This window comes from Colletotrichum phormii (assembly GCF_030913505.1).
Source record: "Colletotrichum phormii strain CBS 102054 chromosome Unknown BDP81scaffold_3, whole genome shotgun sequence".
NCBI lineage: Eukaryota > Fungi > Ascomycota > Sordariomycetes > Glomerellales > Glomerellaceae > Colletotrichum > Colletotrichum phormii.
Window position 1 is genome coordinate 152,059 of NW_026851445.1, and position 17,255 is coordinate 169,313.

At 54.8% G+C, this 17,255-nt stretch overlaps 7 protein-coding genes across 7 annotated transcripts; 3 read left to right on the forward strand and 4 right to left on the reverse strand.

Moving 5' to 3' along the window:
* Nucleotides 1-947: 947 nt before the first annotated feature.
* BDP81DRAFT_504084 (HpcH/HpaI aldolase/citrate lyase family protein) lies at nucleotides 948-2,175 on the reverse strand (the record flags this gene model as incomplete). Its single annotated transcript, XM_060595611.1, has 3 exons — nucleotides 948-1,747; nucleotides 1,808-1,860; nucleotides 1,921-2,175. The coding sequence occupies 3 exons, from the start codon at nucleotides 2,173-2,175 to the stop codon at nucleotides 1,057-1,059; spliced, it is 999 nt and encodes a 332-aa protein (XP_060449437.1). The 3' UTR covers nucleotides 948-1,056.
* Nucleotides 2,176-3,032: 857 nt separating this feature from the next.
* On the reverse strand, nucleotides 3,033-4,385 carry BDP81DRAFT_310277 (WD repeat domain-containing protein; the record flags this gene model as incomplete). Its single annotated transcript, XM_060583624.1, has 3 exons — nucleotides 3,033-3,782; nucleotides 3,872-4,112; nucleotides 4,165-4,385. 3 exons carry the CDS (start codon nucleotides 4,383-4,385, stop codon nucleotides 3,033-3,035), a joined length of 1,212 nt encoding a protein of 403 aa, XP_060449438.1.
* A 1,732-nt stretch (nucleotides 4,386-6,117) lies between these two features.
* On the forward strand, nucleotides 6,118-7,393 carry BDP81DRAFT_417507 (uncharacterized protein). The gene is made up of 2 exons (XM_060589629.1): nucleotides 6,118-7,105; nucleotides 7,156-7,393. The coding sequence occupies exon 1, from the start codon at nucleotides 6,566-6,568 to the stop codon at nucleotides 6,950-6,952; it is 387 nt and encodes a 128-aa protein (XP_060449439.1). The 5' UTR covers nucleotides 6,118-6,565; the 3' UTR covers nucleotides 6,953-7,105; nucleotides 7,156-7,393.
* A 638-nt stretch (nucleotides 7,394-8,031) lies between these two features.
* BDP81DRAFT_457806 (major facilitator superfamily transporter) lies at nucleotides 8,032-9,874 on the forward strand (the record flags this gene model as incomplete). Its single annotated transcript, XM_060593326.1, has 3 exons — nucleotides 8,032-8,398; nucleotides 8,467-9,498; nucleotides 9,570-9,874. 3 exons carry the CDS (start codon nucleotides 8,032-8,034, stop codon nucleotides 9,872-9,874), a joined length of 1,704 nt encoding a protein of 567 aa, XP_060449440.1.
* A 795-nt stretch (nucleotides 9,875-10,669) lies between these two features.
* On the reverse strand, nucleotides 10,670-12,553 carry BDP81DRAFT_468461 (uncharacterized protein). Its single transcript, XM_060594484.1, has 5 exons — nucleotides 12,297-12,553; nucleotides 11,790-12,105; nucleotides 11,552-11,713; nucleotides 11,410-11,496; nucleotides 10,670-11,353 (listed from the first exon to the last, which is right to left on the reverse strand). The coding sequence occupies exons 1-5, from the start codon at nucleotides 12,330-12,332 to the stop codon at nucleotides 10,812-10,814; spliced, it is 1,143 nt and encodes a 380-aa protein (XP_060449441.1). The 5' UTR covers nucleotides 12,333-12,553; the 3' UTR covers nucleotides 10,670-10,811.
* A 566-nt stretch (nucleotides 12,554-13,119) lies between these two features.
* BDP81DRAFT_457808 (FAD binding domain-containing protein) lies at nucleotides 13,120-14,738 on the forward strand (the record flags this gene model as incomplete). Its single annotated transcript, XM_060593327.1, has 2 exons — nucleotides 13,120-14,192; nucleotides 14,255-14,738. 2 exons carry the CDS (start codon nucleotides 13,120-13,122, stop codon nucleotides 14,736-14,738), a joined length of 1,557 nt encoding a protein of 518 aa, XP_060449442.1.
* A 422-nt stretch (nucleotides 14,739-15,160) lies between these two features.
* Nucleotides 15,161-16,087, reverse strand: BDP81DRAFT_310411 (ribose 5-phosphate isomerase A; the record flags this gene model as incomplete). The annotated part of the gene is made up of 2 exons (XM_060583638.1): nucleotides 15,161-15,600; nucleotides 15,685-16,087. The coding sequence occupies 2 exons, from the start codon at nucleotides 16,085-16,087 to the stop codon at nucleotides 15,161-15,163; spliced, it is 843 nt and encodes a 280-aa protein (XP_060449443.1).
* Nucleotides 16,088-17,255: the final 1,168 nt, after the last annotated feature.

A 17,255-nucleotide genomic window follows, 5' to 3' on the forward strand; every position in this document is an offset into this window, starting at 1 on the left:
CATGACAGTTTACTATATGTTTACGTATGAAGAATGAGAAGGACGTAGAGAGGAATGGGAAAGCCCGGCCATGGTATATCGGAGTCCACGGAAGAACCTGCGGCTATTCTGGCCCAAGCTGGCTGGGACGGCATGACTGAAACGTAGAGGTTGTGGTTAGAGCGAAGCTGTACGATCAAGAGTGACGTGTAAGCACCAAAGACAGTCGAAGTAGGGGCCTAAGGGAGATGTGTTCTTGGCCGATTAGATATGCGAAGACCCTCAGACCAAGGAGGACGGACTTCATTCAGATTTCTTTGAGTTAGGCAGGCTCTATAATTCCAACAAATCGGCACAGACTATCAAGGTTGTCGAGTCAGACAAGATTCTCGCCTACCGTCGTATAGATAGCCCGGCAAGGGGAACAGAAGGAAGAGAACAGGAAGAGCAGCGTGGCAGCAGAAGTGTTGGTCGGATTTGTCGGACTTAGCCGAAGCTTCGCTTGTTCTTGGCTTTGCTGATACTCTCGGGATCGTACATGTTGGACCGTCCTTTGTAGTACTGCAAAGCCTTATATCGGAACCATTCTCTAGATCCCTGGCACTGCGCCTCCAAAAGTAGCCGTTACTGGCAAATCCTGGCGGGCTAGACTACAGGGACGAATAAGCAGCCAGTGAGTATGGAATTACGGGACCAAAGTTAGGCCTGTAGGAGTTCTGCTAGTCCCCGTCCTCGTCTTGAAGGATGAATAGCGGCAAGAGCCACTGAATCAGTCATATCATTGACATATTCGATACGAATCGTGGAAACTCAATCCCACAAACTCCACTGTCTGTGGCCGCGAACTGCAAAGTTGTAGGGACGGACTGCTATTTAAGTCGCTCAGGAATCCAAGATTGTAGCTGGAATCTTTGGTATGCATTGAACACATCAGTAGAATATGAATTTGAGAGGAAGTATGGGGGACATCCTCCTCAACCCACAAGATCTCTGCATTACAAAGAATCTATTCTTCTTTTTCTCTCAAGGGTATACCTACACAAGGTCTCAGATCATGAACTCATAAAAATCGCTTCTTTACTCCTTACCGTTCGTCTCCCCCTCAGCCTTCTCCGCCTCCTTCCCATTAGTCCCATTCGTCCCGTTGCCATTCCTCTCAACAAACGGACCAACGGCCTCCCGCGCAACCATCAGATCCTGAGCCAGCGCGCCGAGGTGGAGCACATCAGCCGACATGGCAATCAAACTCATCCTCTTGGCCGCCTCCCGAATCTTCTCAGGGCTACCGTACGGCGGCGCGCAGAAAGCGAAGCCAGCATACGGCTTGTCGTGCTTATCAATCGTATCAAAGAACAACTTTGAAATCTCAAGCCACTCGGGCTCGTCGGCGCCGATCCCGCCCATCTTGGCCTCGAGGTTCATGCTGACGCGGCAGTCGAGCGTGCCGAACCAGACGACGTCAATGTCGGGGCACTCGGTGAGGATGGCGTCGAGGTTGCGCACGCCCTCGGCGGACTCGATCTGGATCATGACGGCCGCCTGGTCGTTGACGCACTTGTGGATGTCGCGGTTGGGGTCGTAGGCGGTATCGGTGAGGAAGGGGATGAGGCGGAAGGGGGGCGCGGAGCGGGTGCCCCGCTGCTTGGTGCCGTACTTGGCCGCGGACAGGACGTGCTTGGCCTCTTCTACCGTCTCGACCTGGGGGACGACGATGCTGGCGCCGCAGTCGAGGGCGTAGCCGATGGCGGCGTGATCGTGGCCGGGAACACTGTGGGATCCTTGTCAGCGCTAGTTTCACCGTTGTTAATGTTTGTTGGGGAATTCTTACCGAACCCAGGGGATGGTTCGTCCCTGGCTCATGAAGATAGCTTCGTGGACCATCTGTTGCCGTTGGTTAGCGAGGTTAGGCACTGCTAGTTGCCGTTCTGCCCTATGACTTACCGACGTCATGGTCTCGACGTTACAGGAAGTGTGCTCCCAGTCAATCCAGACTGCATCGTATCCCATGGGGGCAAGGAAGCGTGTGATGGGAAGAGCACTGAGACCAGAGTAGTAGCACATCAGTGGGGGGATCTTCTTCTCATGGGCATCGCGAATCGCCTGGCGAGCCTTGTGCGGTTGGAATAGGGAGGGTGCCGCGTAGGCATTCATGCCCAGCGTGGGAACGTTCTTGTATTCCTGGCCGATAACTGACATCTTGGCTAGTCTGTCCGCTCGGAAAATGGGTGGTAGTATAGATGTATAGAGTATCTGAGGTATCCAAGTAATGGAAGGGATATTGATGGGCTCAAACGTCGAAGAAGAGAGCGGCTATGCCTCTCTTTTATATCATGTTGGATTCATCGAACGTCACATTGCATGCTGCCGACTTGTGGGCCTTCAGGGACCACCAAAGCTCACCGGGGGCTCGCAGTTGGTTTCTCTCCGGTAAGTGACAACGTGGAGCTGGACTATCGGCTTGTCTCTGGGATCCGGCATTGAGACTACGTGACGTTCCAGAGGAGGTTCTAGCTATTGACTCTCTTTGGCCTTGTTTGACGAGAGGAGTTTCTACAGCACGATGGATGCAACGACGGGTGGGTACCCTACTCTCACGTCAGAATTTGTCGGCAAAAGACAGTACTGGGTCGTTATGCCCAAGCATAATACTTTGCAAAGGTCCCAAGGTCCAAAGTTCCACGAGGTACCCTAACCGTAAACGTTCTTTCGTACATCAGTCCAATGGCTTATTGGGTATGTTGGTGCTAAGTATGGGGTTAAACAACGGCGATATGGGCGAGCTCCCTAGACGCGGGGAAGGCAATAAGTGGTGCATCAACCAGGCGGTCATTGTTTGAGGGACGTCAATTGCTACTTCTCGGACACGGGCCGAATTGATCGGGTCCTATCAGCCGGCTGAGCTGGCGTAAGCTTCCACAAGCCTCCAATGACCATTGAAAGGGATATCATGTTTTGGCACCGCGCTAGACGTTGTCCATCGCAGTAGGTCTTACTGGAGGATCATTTGCGACGCGGACCAGGGAGGGGTTTGTATTCCTCTTCAGGAAGGACCCTCAGAAAATGTCCCACATTGAAATTTTGCCGTCTTTGCTCCCAGCCGCCAGCCAGTGAGCATTCTGAGCCTGCTGGATGCGCCTGTCCTTGACGCTGAGCTGTTGTTGTCCTGGACGAGAGATGAGATCGTGGGGAAGCTGATTGGGATCGCCGGACGCGCCTCGGGTCTCATCAGTCCGAGCTGTCGCGCTGACACTGGCCAAGGCAATCGCGTAACATCCCACCTGATGCCACTTGAGAGCAGCTACCTCCTTGAGGGTCTTGGGGGAATACACACGAATCATGGAATCCCAGCCAGCGGTAGAAAAGACGCGTCCGTCGTCCCGAATGCGCAAACTTTGTTGGCCCGAATGTTTGGTATTCAGAATCTTCAACGGTTGCTGGATGATTCCCCCTTCAACATCGGAGTTAGGTCCCGGATTAGGGCCCGGAATAGGGTGTTTGGCGATTGTTGCATCTGCACCGGAAGTAAGAAAGTAGCCTTGCTCCGCGACGACGTCGAGGGAGAGGATGGGCTGGTTGTGGGCTTGAGACAAGTAGGTAGTATTCCAAGTCCCACTGTTGAGCTGCACGACCGTTGCTGACCCATTCTCGTATGCGGCGACGAGGGTCAAACGACCATTGGTGGAGGGCTGTGTAGACGCAGATCCATCAACGTACAGCAGGGCTAGGGCCATGACCATGCCATTCTTCTCTGTTGACTTAATTGTGTGAAGTCGCTTCTTGGATGGTAATTCGTAGATGTCAACCTATCACGGATGCACGGGTTAGGTTGCCGGTCTCATGCAGCAAGCCCGGGCTTAAAGGCGGAGATAATTGGCGGGGGTGGTGAACTGACCGACTCCGACGCCAAAGTATTTGGAACTGCCAGCAATAAGCTCGAGGACTCGGACACGTCGCCGGGCAGCGGAGCACATGATGCGAATGAACAGAAATTCATGGTGTTGACGTCGATGAGATGCAAAAGCCAAGGTCGTGGCCTTGGCTCTGGTGTCTCATCGAGAGGTAGCTTCTTGCTGAGATTGGACTCATCCTTGAGGCCTAACTGCCAGACAGCAAGCTTGTGATCCCGGCCGTGGCTGAGTAGATGGTGAGAGAGGACCAGCGATGCAGTGGTAAAGTGAGGCTCACGTTATTATCCTGTCGTCTCCCCAACCCTTTATCCCCAGAATTGCGTTCTCATGTGGCCTCCACACTGCCGTCGGGCGCATAATGGTGAGGTCCCAGAGGACGACGAAGCCCTCCGCATCTCCGCTGGCTAAACGATCATTGCCGCGAACGAAATTTAAAGCGTGCACTTGGGCTTTGTGGCCTCGAAGGATGGATTTTGGATGCGGCGTCGATTCCGCCATGTTCAAGATTGTCAGTTATTGAGGAAGATGATAATGGAAGCTTGGTGAATTGGAGGTAGGTGGAGGAAAAGTCAAGGACAGTGTCGACGGCCTCGATAAACACAGTGCACTTCTGCGGAAGGAAGGGCCCGGCCCTCCTTCACTGCTTTTCCTGGCTTACTAAACACTGCGGAGGGCAGCCACTGTTGCCTGCCGGACATGCAACTCACAGTGTCAGGACAGTGCTACCTTGTGTCTGACTGGAGTGCAGTATTTTCTCTGATTAGGAATCTGACAAGTTTCAAAGATGGCATTTTGGATTACCGAGATTAGGGGTATCGAGTACAATAGCGGTGACAAGGTATCTCACGTCAGACATGTGACACATCAGGTACTCCGAACCGCCCGTTTGCGTGAGGTGTCGCACTTTGATTCGAAGACAAACCAATTATCTGCTCCCAATAGTCCGGATCCCGCGGCGGCGGACATTGACGTGACTGGTGAGATCAATACCTGATCAGAATGAGAGAACCTATATGAGGTGAGATATCTTGGCAATTCCCAAAGAGCCTGTGACGTGGAAAATTGTAGAATGAACGTCTTCATTTTCATCAAACGTCAAAGCAAGCATGTAAAGACCCATCTAATACCGTGCGGTTGGGTCGTCTGTTTAAAGTTACCTTTATCCACCACGAGCTGGGATTATCATGACTCTTGTAAGGCGGAGGAGATGGGGAGGCCCGTGAACCCCATGTATCCGTGTAAGTCAGAGGCTCGGGGCCCAGTACACGAATCGATTTATGTCGTTTCTCTTGAACGCACATACCTTGAGTCGTATCCCCTTGGCGCGGTATGAAGATTGCCCACCACGGAATGGTGGGAGGCGGACGGTGCGGCCCAGTCGACCGAAGGGTCCGGACCGCATCGGAAGACATATTTACGAGCGGAGGAAGGTGAGTCGCCCGCTCGGTCCACGTCAGCCTAGAAGGGAGGGTCTCTTGTGTTTTGCCGTGATGTCTAAATCCTGTCGGGTCGGAGCACGCAACGTAGAGTTGTGTAATGTAAGGTAGGTATAGGCAAGACACAGTAAGGTACGGATGGCATGGGTTGCCTCGCGTGCTTGTGTACCAACCAGTGCGTAAGATTCCCAACAGCGCGGGTTGGAAACCCTGCTTGGTCAGACGGGAACGTCCAGAGCCAGGTCAGCGGATTTATCTACCTTACCTCAAGGTAGTTTGGATGGCACAAAACCCTGGTGTTCCGCCTATCTTATCATCCCGCCAGGTGAAGGCTCGGTGTACCGAGGTGTGTGGCAGGTGTACCTATACAAAGTACCAGGTCGTGTGTGCTGCTTTCCTGCCCTGGTTGATATGTGTGTGCGGGCGTGGGGGAATCTCATTGGATCAGTGGCCCGTCCCTGCCGCGAAGTCATCTTCCGTCCGTGCCCGAGCAGATTTACGGTACCTGCTCCTTCCATTCCAGATTCTACGTGTGTCCATCGCGCCATCCCGGACTTCTGGGTGTCGGTACGTATCGTATCGGAACGGAACTTGAGTACGCCATCGGTGCTTACCTCATTTGTATTTGGTAATTGGTCCTTTCCTGCAGCCCTCGTAAATCTGACAGACGGCAATCTCTCCGACACGTGCAACAGCAACATTGGCACGCAATTATTGCTGACGCCCCTCTTCCGCCTTACAACCACCCAAGCCACCCCCAAGCGTCAACTTGGCATCATCCTCAACAGACTTGTCGGTCCAGTTCGCTTGAGGATCGGCACATCCGTCTTGCGTTACACATACCGTCTGCTTCAAGTCTTCTCTGTTCCTCCGGCTCCCGAGACCTCTTTCCCATGAATCTCAGTCAGTATCGACACAAGAAAACCCTTCCTCCGGGTTCTCGGAGGACGTGATGATCGGTCGATGGCCCCAAGTCGGCAAAGTTGCCCCGAACCTACCTTAGCGCGTAGAGAATCTAACCGTGACGGAAGGCCTTTTGTGCTATCATGCGTGCTATGGGCGCTGGGCGATTCGTGTCGCAAGCGGCATTCTCGAATTAGCACTGAACATCATCTCGGCCTAGCAGTCACGGCGGATGAATCATTCTGCATCGGGCATACCGTTCAAGAGCCTATTCATTAAGAACTAGGTACCAGGTTGTTCGCCCATACCTACTTCCTCTCCACTCCGCACTCATAGGCAATGCTTGTCCGACCAAGCTTATTGAGCAGTCGTTTCTTTTTTTTCTTGCTCTCTTTTCTTTCTCTTCCGTCCCTATTGTTCGTCGCCTCAACATTCTCGAATACTGGATCACCGGACGAGTCACCGGCAGGCGAACCATCAGGGACACGGTTGCTTTACAAATCAACATGGGAAACATTGGTCCGAGAAGTAGGGACGGGCGCAGGTTTTGATGATGTGGCGGCGCTCAGTGGGCAACAAGCGCAGCCTTATCCGTCTGCAGCGTCCAACGAGATGCCTGTGAAACTCGAGCTATTCCCAACTGGCTTGTACCAGGTGTTCGCAAGTGCGTTTCTAGGGGCTCGGATCGACCCCAAAGAACAATACATTGCCTACCTAGACACCTAGACTGAAGACTCTGACTCCTCCGCCAGGCTAACGCTCACCCAAACTCCGCAGATATGTCGTTATGTCCATTACTTCCACCGAGTCGGCTGAACCGGTACTGCACGCTGCGTAAATGCAGCCCCATCAGCAGAGACAGGGGGCGGCTGATGTACCGTAAGCGATGCAACTTCGGAGAGCCTATCTTCGTCTCTAATCTGCCCAAGGCAGGGAGCCTCAGAGGAACGAGAGACCCCCAATACCTACTAGCCCCCAAGGGATGTTGCGGACTTTCGGAACATTCCAGATCTACGAAACCAAGTGAAGTCTGAGATGAGATACTCGACTGGCCAGTGCAAGAAGAGGGATGCATCACGAATCACAACCACACGCGCGGCACGCATGCGGAGATTGGGCGACGTTCGTTCTGTCGTTACCAAGCAGCAACGCCAACGTCGTGCAAAGGTTCTTCCATCTTGGGTCATTTTCCTTTTTGGGCTCGGTGCTAAAGTGTTTGTAGTAGGGCTTACCAATGACGCCCTTACATCACGCTTCGAGTCTTTTACTCGTACCACCGTAACGTCCCAGCCTAACGCATCCTTCTCGGACATGAACACACCACCAGCATGTTGGGACGATCCGTTGCCCGTTATGCTACCGCGACATAGCACAGCATGTTAGTCTTGCACCATACACAATGAGCCATCACATCAAATGTCTCCGTTCAGGAGTCCCCCCCTTGTCAGCTTGTCACCGCGCCCAGGCGTCTACCGCACTTCGGAGTGGACCAATGGCACACTTGCGGGTTGTCTCTCTCCCTCCGAGCGGCGGGCTACCGGCGTCAACGCTTCCCAAACTCCGACCCGCATCGCTTCTATTCATGTTGTCTGATCAGATACATAAGGGAGCCGGGCCTCCCCCGGTCTTGCACTCTCGTCTATTTTGTGGCACGCACTTTAAAGACATTCAGTCTCGATCTAATCATCCTAGGTCCCAAGCCTTACTCGGATTCGAGAAACCGCAAGCCGTAACAGGCACATCAAACTCCAAGTCTTATCGCCAGAGTACAGTACTCGAGCTACTTGCTTGAAAACACTGCAGCCATGACTTCGACCACCAGTACCCTAGTAACACCGCGAGAGAAGACCGGAGAGACGGATCGGGAAAACACCCCTACACCATCAATGCTTGAGGAGGAGGCAGTAGAGAAGAAGGAGGAAGCCGGCGCCGCAACCGACGAGGAGGCCGGTTCATCACAACCAACGGAGCCCAAAGAGCCCGAATACCCCACCGGCATCCGGCTCACCTTCATCGTCGTCGCTCTCGTTCTCAGCATCTTCTTGGTTGCTCTCGATATGACCATTGTCGCAACCGCCATTCCCAAAATCACGGACGAATTTCGCGGTCTGGACCAGGTCGCCTGGTATGGTGCCGCTTTCTTCATGTGTGTTGCCGCTTTCCAGTCAACATGTAAGTCATCAAAGTTCCCCTGAACGCACTCCCTGCAACAAGAACACCACTAACACTATCGTGAACAGGGGGCAAGGCATACAAGTATTTCCCGCTCAAGACCTCATTTCTGCTGTCAATCTTCATTTTCGAGGTCGGTAGTCTCATTTGCGGTGTCGCTCCCAACTCCATCGCCCTCATCGTCGGCCGTGCCATCGCCGGTGTAGGCGCCGCAGGCATCGGCTCTGGCGCCTACACCATCATCGGCTTCTCCGCCCCGCCCGACAAGCGACCCACCTTCACCGGCATCATCGGTGCCTCGTACGGCATTGCCTCCGTCATTGGGCCTCTGATCGGCGGAGCCTTCACCGACCACGTCAGCTGGCGCTGGTGCTTCTACATCAATCTCCCCATCGGGGGTCTCTCCGCCGCCATCATCCTCTTCTACTTCCACACCCCGCCCCAGGCCGTTCCCGTCAAGGCGAGCATGCGCGAGAAGTTCCTCCAGATGGACCTCATCGGCACCGCCCTCATCATGGGCGCGACGATCTCCTTCCTGCTCGCCCTGCAGTGGGGAGGCCACCAACACCCCTGGAACTCATCCACCGTCATCGGCCTCTTTGTCGGTTTCGGCCTCATGATCGTCGCCTTCATCGTCCTCGAGTGGTACCAGGGCGAGCGCGCCATGATCGCGCCCCGGCTCATTAGCGACCGCACCGTCTATATCTCTTCTGCCTACGCCTTCTTCTTCGCCGGCGCCTACTTCGTTCTGGTGTACTACCTGCCAATCTACTTCCAGTCCGTTGACAACGCGTCCCCCACCCAGTCCGGTGTCCGAAACCTGCCGCTCATCATCGCCGTCACGATCGCCACCGTTGCCTCGGGTATCTCCATCTCCGCCACGGGCTTGTACACCCCGATCCTTGTTGTCGGCGCTGCTCTCGCTACCGTCGGGGCCGGCCTCCTTTACACCCTCGACATCGGCACCGGAAGCGACAAGTGGATCGGGTACCAGGTCATCGCCGGTCTCGCATGGGGCGCCGCCTTCCAAGTTCCCATCATTGCCGTCCAGGGCACAGTCAGCGAGAGTGATCTCGCATCCTCCACCGCCATTCTTCTCTGTAAGTTCCCTTAACCTCCTTCCACTGCTTCTGCTCTGCAAAGTTCATCTCACTAACACCAAATCTCACAGTCTTCCAAACCGTCGGTGGAGCCTTCTACGTCGCCGCAGCCCAATCAGGCTTCCTCATCACCATCCTCAAGAAAGTCGCCGAAAACGTGCCCAGCGTGGACCCCAACCTCGTCGCCCTCACCGGCGCAACCCAGATCCGCACCGCCTTCCCCGCCGACGCCGTCCCGGGCGTTATCCAGGCCTACATGGACGGCCTCAAGGTCGCCTTTGCCCTGGCCACCGCCGGCGCCGGTATCTCGTTCCTCATTTCTCTGGGATCGAGGTGGAGCAAGCTCAACACCAAGAACCTCGCCGGTGCCGCCTAGATCGCCGAAGTCATTGTCGTTCTATCACGCGAAAGAAGTGGATTCAAAACGTCCTCGGCTTGTGGAATTCCGGTGCGACTATAACTCGCTTTTCATTTTGTCTTTCCCTAGATACCATGTTCGACTGTGCAGGAAAGTCTTATAGAATCTAATAACAGGCAGACAGGCCATGGCGTTTGGATTGCATTTGGGCGTAGAAGGAGGATTCTTGGTCTATCTACAAGGGTGCTTAATCTAGGGCAACTCAACTCTCATGTCTTACGAAGATAATGTCAGATTTTCATTTCATTGTTAGGGGACGTAATTTGCCGAAATGAAGCCTTATTAATAGATGAATCGCTGTTCTAAGTTTGTTGATGCTCCATGACCGTGATTCCGCTCGACGCTGACTCATGTTCCGTGCTGATAAAGGCTGGAGACTGGAGACTGAATAACCGAGCCCTTTCCCCCCTGATGACGCACCTATCCGGGACAAGCTGCATATCTTTTGGCAGCAACCCAATGGTCGCGCGTCTGGATGGCTGGGACGTCTTGAAGAGTGGAAGACAAGGGACACATACTCTCAAGGAAAGGGCCCTCATGCACGTCTTCTGGTGGAGCAGCAAGAAGTCGGGAATCGCAGGGAGAGAGCTGGGATACGGAAGGAATAAGTACCAGGTATAGCAGTTAGTCGATATGGAACCCACAACCGACATAGTCTCTCTCACGGTTGCATCTACGTTGTGTGAGGTAAGGGTTGGACGTATCAGTGAGATAGACATGCACGGCGGCAATAGTAAGGTAAGACGAGATCGATGAAGCGAAGAGGGGAATTGCGAATGTACCTTATTCGGGCATGCCAATATTAGATCTTCTTGCCCCTCGCCCGGATCGGTTCTTTCCTCAGATTGCATGAGTTGATCTTTCCGGTTCCATTCCAGTACACCCCATTACCTCGTCACGCAAACAACTCCTGAGTCTTTCGCCTCGTCTCCCCAGCAGACGAGTCTGTAGGTAACTGCTCAACCCTATACTCGGAATCTTTCTGTATCCCCCTCACCGGCCGTAGCTCCGTCTCGCTGTTCTGCGCCGAAGAGCCACGGCCGTCGCTCTCCCCTTCTAGCCGTACCGCGCCCTTCTGCCACTTCCTCGACCGCAGCGACATGCCACCGGAGCCCCCTATCGTGGGACCCACGTACTTCGCCGTCGTCTTCCTCGTCGCGTTCCTGTTCTTGCTAAGCAGGAAGCGGAAGGCAGGAAGCGTGGCGACGATGACGCTGACGGACGACTCGATGTGGCTCCACATGCTCAGGAGCACCGGCCCGTTGGCCACCGTCGTTGGGTCCTTTGCTGCGTCGCCTGTGGCTTTTGTCACCTGTGCGAGCCGCGCTATGGCAAAGGCTACGATGATGCCGCCGAGGGAGAAGAGGATGGCTAGTCCGAATTTGTGAGACGGGGAGGTGCTGAGCTTGCGTAAGAGGTTGAGAGGTAGGATCATGACTGTTCACATTGTGTAAGTCACATGGACCGCCTGCAGCCACGAATGCGATACTTACTGAAAATATCTGCCGCAATATCTGCGCTGGTCGCGAACTTGATAGAAGCATCTGCTCGTACCAGGTCTTCGGGCGCACTGCACCCAGCTGGTTCTGCAGCGTCAGTCATTCGTTCCATGATTCAAGGCCCGGAAATACGTACTCGCACTCCAGTACTTCGTCAACGGTGTGCATGTTAAAAAGTTCGAAAACATGCAAGCTAGGTACAGCACCAAGACGGCACCGAAGCACACCCACCAGGCGCGAATGTATTTGGGCAGTCCGGTAACGAGCCTCCGTACGAAGAAGAGAATGGAGAATTTTGCTACCAATCACGCAAGCACGGTCAGCCTAGTTCATCACTGTCTCCGTTTCCGCCAACGGAAGAGGGAGAGACATACCCGCCCACAGTGTCGTCCAGAACAGCAGCATCTGACAGAACATCAACTTGAGAGATGCAATCGTCCTGCCAATGAACTCCTCGGGCGCAAGAGGCAACGGCGCCAGAGGGTCCTTAGCAGCCGCCTTGGTATACTCGCCGGCGAGGTAGAAATGCGGCAGCATGCAGGTGATGACTGCAGTTAAAGCCGTCAGAGTGACTAGTCCCGCGATGATGAAGTAGTCGTCGGCAAAGAGGCGCCGCTGGAGGATCCATTGGAAGCTGCCTCGAAAGACAGTCATCCCAAAGGCGGCTCCCCACATGACCCAGATGAGTATCTGTCGGACAAGAGATCGTGTTAGCTAACGACCAATGGAGCAACAAAGGGTAGCATGGCCAGTGCGACGGTTACGACCGAGGCACGGATCAGAGATCGACAGACGGAGACGTTACCCCGGCCGTGCCGGACTCCGAGTAAGCGGGGGCGGGGCGGGGCGGGGCGGCACGGGCGGGTCGGTTGGCAGCTTACCATCATCTCAGTGTAGCCGAGCACCGGAGTCGCCATATTGCGAGTCGTTCGTCTTCCGGACGAGGTCGATTTGCGTCTCGGGATCGATTGTTGGTTTGCGCAGAAGTTCGACAGTGGCACAGCAGCTGGACATTATAAAAAGTGGCCACACGGGGGGCATTAAAAGAACGCATTCACATTTGTTTTTTTCTTCTTCTTTTTGACTTTTGTGTTCGCCTCCCCCCGAACCGACCTGCTGGATCAGGGGCGCCAGGCCGAGACGCATCCTGCCCATGCGAGTTGACAGAAGGCTGGAAGGGATTCTCATCACTCAACCTGCGGGTATACCGGCTGAATTTGCGCCATTCAAGCAGGGCAATATCGTTTTTGCTCTTTTTCCGCTCGTGTCGACGGACATGCTAGCCCAAGTCGGGATCCGGACGACGTGGGGTTGGAACAAGGGTATTTGGGTGTCGACGGGGGGGGGGCTCGCCACCAACGGCAGCACCCTCATCTCGCGTCTGCGAGGATGCTACCAACCTGCCAATGAGAGAGTCGTCAAACAAGGACACTACTGCAACTCGATGGCAGACCTCAACCAACCTGCATGATCCCATCCATCCTTCGCTAACGATATTCTGCAGGTTCATGGGATCCCCTTGGGGGGGGGGGAATTCCTCCCAATTTTAATATACTTCCCATCCGCTACGAAACTGGGTTCGAAACCCGGAATCCCGCGATAGAAGAATGCTTGACTTTCCTCCTGCATCCAGACCTCCTTTCACGTTTCGTCGTGGTTCGTCGCTTCTCTGACTCTCCTGCCAAGCTACCTTAGTCAACAACCATGGTTCGCGCCTCATCCCTCGTCGCCAGCCTGCTGGCTGTTGTCGCAGATACCCTCGCCGTTGCGGCTGAGGATATCACCGGCGCCGCCACCACTTCAGCCGTTGTAGCCAGCCTTCCAGGTTCAGAGAAGATCGCCTGTGGGTTGTTCAGTTCCCGTTACCCTAAGCAGACCTTCTACTCCGGTTCCGATGGCTACACGTACGAGACGCAGACGCAATACTGGTCGGCAACGGAGTACAACACGCCAGCTTGCGTCTTTGTCCCGCAGAACGCCCAGCAGGTGTCCTTCGCCGTTACGATACTGACTCTGAGCTTGACCAAGTTCGCCGTCCGCAGCGGTGGCCATATGCCAGTTGTGGGATACAATAGCATTGGATCCTCCGGCATCCTTCTGTCAACGACCAACCTGACCACTCTGGCCCTTTCCAATGACAAGTCGACTGTATCTGTTGGCGCTGGTTACAGGTGGAGAGACGTCTACTCCTACCTCGCACCTTTCGGTCTAGCAGTCGTTGGAGGCCGCATCGGCGGTGTTGGCGTCCCCGGTCTGCTTCTTGGGGGCGGAATCTCCTTCTACTCGAACCAGTACGGCTTCGCCGCCGACAACGTCGTCCGGTACCAGGCTGTGCTCTCCAGCGGCTTAGTTGTAGAGGCCACTGCTACCAATGCGTACTCGGACCTCTTCTGGGCTCTGAAGGGCGGCGGCAACTCCTTTGCCATTGTCACCCGTTTCGATCTCAAGACGTTTGTGTCTCCCAAGGTGTGGGTCGGCATCTCGCAGTACGCGCAGACAGACAGCGCAAAGTACCTCGACGCCGTCTACAACTTTGGAAAGTATGGTTCCGCGGACGGTAAAGCGGCCATCATTCCCACCATCCTCACCTATCCTTCTTACAACATCACCGCGTACGCGGCTGCGCGGTTCTACGACTCCGAGACCGCGCCTGCGACGGCGTTCGAGAACTTCACATCTCCCGCCCTGACGCCTGTGGCCGATTCCTATGCTCTGCAGCCTCTCGCCGAGTATGTGAGTGCCGTTGACGCGCTCCAACCGACCGGTCTTCGACAAGAGTGAGTCGTTCTCCTTATCACCTCGAACTATTATCTTGCTTGCCATACTAACCCTCCCCGAGATTCCGCGTCATGTCTCTGCTAGTCAACCGCGACGCAGTAGACTACGTCCACGATACCTTTCTCGCAGCCACCAGCGCCAACCTCACCAGCATCGTCGGCCTCTCAGCCTCCATCACCTTCCAGCCCATCACCAAGGAATTCATCCAGCAGGGCGTCGCCAAGAGCGGCAACCCCCAGGGCGTGGACCCGTCCAAGGCGCCGTACTTTTGGGTCGTCGAGAACCTGACGTGGCAGGACGCCAAGGACGACGCCGCGGCAAAGGCCTTTGCCGACAGTGTCACGGCGGAGATTGAGGCTGGGTTGGTGGCCAAGGGCGTCGCGGGCGGGTATCTGTACCTGAACGATGCGGGTCAAGGGCAGAAGATCTTTCAGAGTTACCCGGCGGCGAACCTGGCGAAGCTCAAGGCTATTCGTGCCAAGTATGACCCGCTGAGGATTTACACGAACCTCTTGGTCGGGGGGTGGAAGGTTCTTGATGCTTGAGCCTTGTTTGATTATCGCGGTCGCTGTCTCTCTCTACTAATCAGCAAAGAATAATGTTTATAATAATGTGTATTCAATTTCACCATGATAATTGACCTGTAAACCTGATGTATCTGTATGTATGATCTGACAAGCTTCTGTGAGTGGGTACAATGAGAGGGATTGCCGGACGATCTGTATGCTTTGCAGCAATACTATCATCACGTACAGTCGCCTCCTTTCCCTTTATCGATATGGGATCTGTAGTAAAAATCAGCAGAAACATTGCAGTCCAGCCAAGTCATCAGCAAAACAATAAAACACCTATTTCTGAAAAACAATGTTCAACTTTTGTAGGTATTCCAATGTCGCTATAAAATGCAAATGCGCCCCTCGCCTTTCCACCCCAGGGCCTCCCTTCCCGGGGCGCTCATAGGGGCAATCTATGAGCTCCCCGTAACCTTGACACTACCATCCTCCATACCAAAGTACGCAGCCACCGGCTTCTGCGCCAACCCAGCCTTACCAGCAGCAGCAGCCTCGACGCCGTTAAGGCCGTGGAAGATGCCAATCTCGACGATACCGGGAATCATGAGCAGCTCCTTGGCCAGCGCAGAGACCTCCCACGCGCCGCTGGCATTACGGGCGCTGCCGTCGGATACCTCCGAAGACAGGAGAAGCTGAGGGAAGGGCGCGTCAATGAGCCACATGCCGTTGTCGGTGACGACCTCGCCGGCCTTGCCGGGGGCGCCGGGCCGGACGGCGGGCTTGACGGCGCCAAGAGCGGTGAGTCTGTCCAGCACGTCGGGGGCCGACATGGGGAGGACTTCGATGGGGATTGCTTTCCAGTTTGTGAGTAGTCTCGAGGAGAGCTTGCGGTAGTCTAGGGGTTATTTTGTCAGCCCACTCCTCATTCAAAAAAAAAAAAAAAAAAAAAAAGGAGCTCTTTTTCCATAGCAAAACTCACCTGCGACAACGACAAACTTCTTTGCAGCAATAGCAACCAACTTCTCCTGGAACAAACACGCGCCGCCGCCCTTGATACAGTTCAACTCGGCATCCACCTCATCGGCACCATCAAACGCGACGTCAATGGCGACGAGCTTGCCGTCCGGGCCAATCGGCCTATCGTCGAGGTTACACAGCCGCAGACCCGCGGCGCGGATGAGGCCCTTTGACTGGCTCCCCGTCGGGAAAAAGGTCATTTCGCCGTAGAAGGCGGGACCCTTTGCGGCGATGGCGTCGACGACGTAGACGACTGTGCTGCCGGAGCCGATGCCGACGTAGCGGGCTCCTGGGGTGAGGTGCTCGTCTACAGCGCGGTAGGCGGCTGCCTTTTTGGCTTGTTCGACGAGGGAGGGGGCGGACATTGTGGTTGTGGTGGTTGTGAGGGTGCGGCGGGTGGAGGTTGAGGGTGAGGTTGATGGCGGGGTGGTTTTGGGTGTGGGTGTTGAGCGGGATTGAACGAGGGGATGAGATTTGGTGGTGAGGTGTGAGAAGGGGCGTGAGGTAGATGAGAAGGAGAAGAATTGGATGGATGAGACTCTTGATCTTAGAAGTCTACTACTACTTGTACTGATACTAGTCAGGGACATGGAAGGCGAGAAGGAGGCGGGACGTGTTCCGTCGGGATGAGGTGGTGGTGTTATAGTGGGATGAGCCATAAAGTTGCGTCTCTTGCGGCTGTCCGGGCTTACTCAGGAACCTGAATCGTGGAGTGGATTCCGCGCCCCGGCTGGCGCTGGCGGCGGCTGGTGCCGGATGGAGGTATCACGGATTCTTTCTTGAGATGGACTTGGACAAAGAGATATTCGCGGCTGACAGGGGATGACTGCGTTCGGTTGGCACGGCTTGTTTCCGAAACATCTGTAGCCGTTGTATTATCTGGCAATTGAGTGATGTCCTCCACGATCATCAAGCCAAGAGCCGGAAAAAGGGTGTCAAGTTCCTCGGTGAACCTCGGTGAGACCCCTCTCCTTCACCGAGCGCAGGGCAAGACAATCAGATGTCAATGCACCGCAGGATTTCAGGAACCACTTCTTTTTTTCGCTCATCTCCACAGAATGACGTACCCAAAGGTTATTTCCAGGGACGTCAACTCTTCTCCACCGCGCAGCACCGACTCAATGCCCGCCGTTATCGTCTCAGAGGTCAGAATCGGATCCGCCGAATCAGACCGAGACGGTAAGACCTCGGAGGAGGGCCAGTGAGTGCTCCGGGAGTCCCACCGGCGTGCGTGCCGGTGGATACTTCCGGTGGGGAAGGGGGGGGGGGGGGGGGAAGTCTGTACCTTCATAGGAGATCAGGAGGATCCTTTCAAGGAACTACCTCGCGGTCCTCGCGGGTAGTGAAAAGGGTTTTATGCTGAACGACGTCATCTTGCTCAAGAATGGAGACTGTTCATTGTTTTAACTTCTGATGAGATGTGAATGGGTCCTGATGTGCCTCTGCCGTTCTAGAAGTTAGAACTCGAATTCGGTGAATCAGACGTGAATGATTACAGAGCTCCGGAGCTCGTGACTGATCAAGAACATACAC

Coding starts and splice junctions, on each gene's coding strand:
- BDP81DRAFT_468461 (XM_060594484.1), bottom strand. CDS start 12,332: ATGGCGACTCCGGTGCTCGGCTACACTGAGATGATG. Junction 12,106..12,296: donor TCGGCTACACTGAGATGATG/GTAAGCTGCCAA, acceptor CTTGTCCGACAG/ATACTCATCTGGGTCATGTG. Junction 11,354..11,409: donor TATTGCGGCAGATATTTTCA/GTAAGTATCGCA, acceptor CAATGTGAACAG/TCATGATCCTACCTCTCAAC.
- BDP81DRAFT_417507 (XM_060589629.1), top strand. CDS start 6,566: ATGCTTGTCCGACCAAGCTTATTGAGCAGTCGTTTCTTTTTTTTCTTG.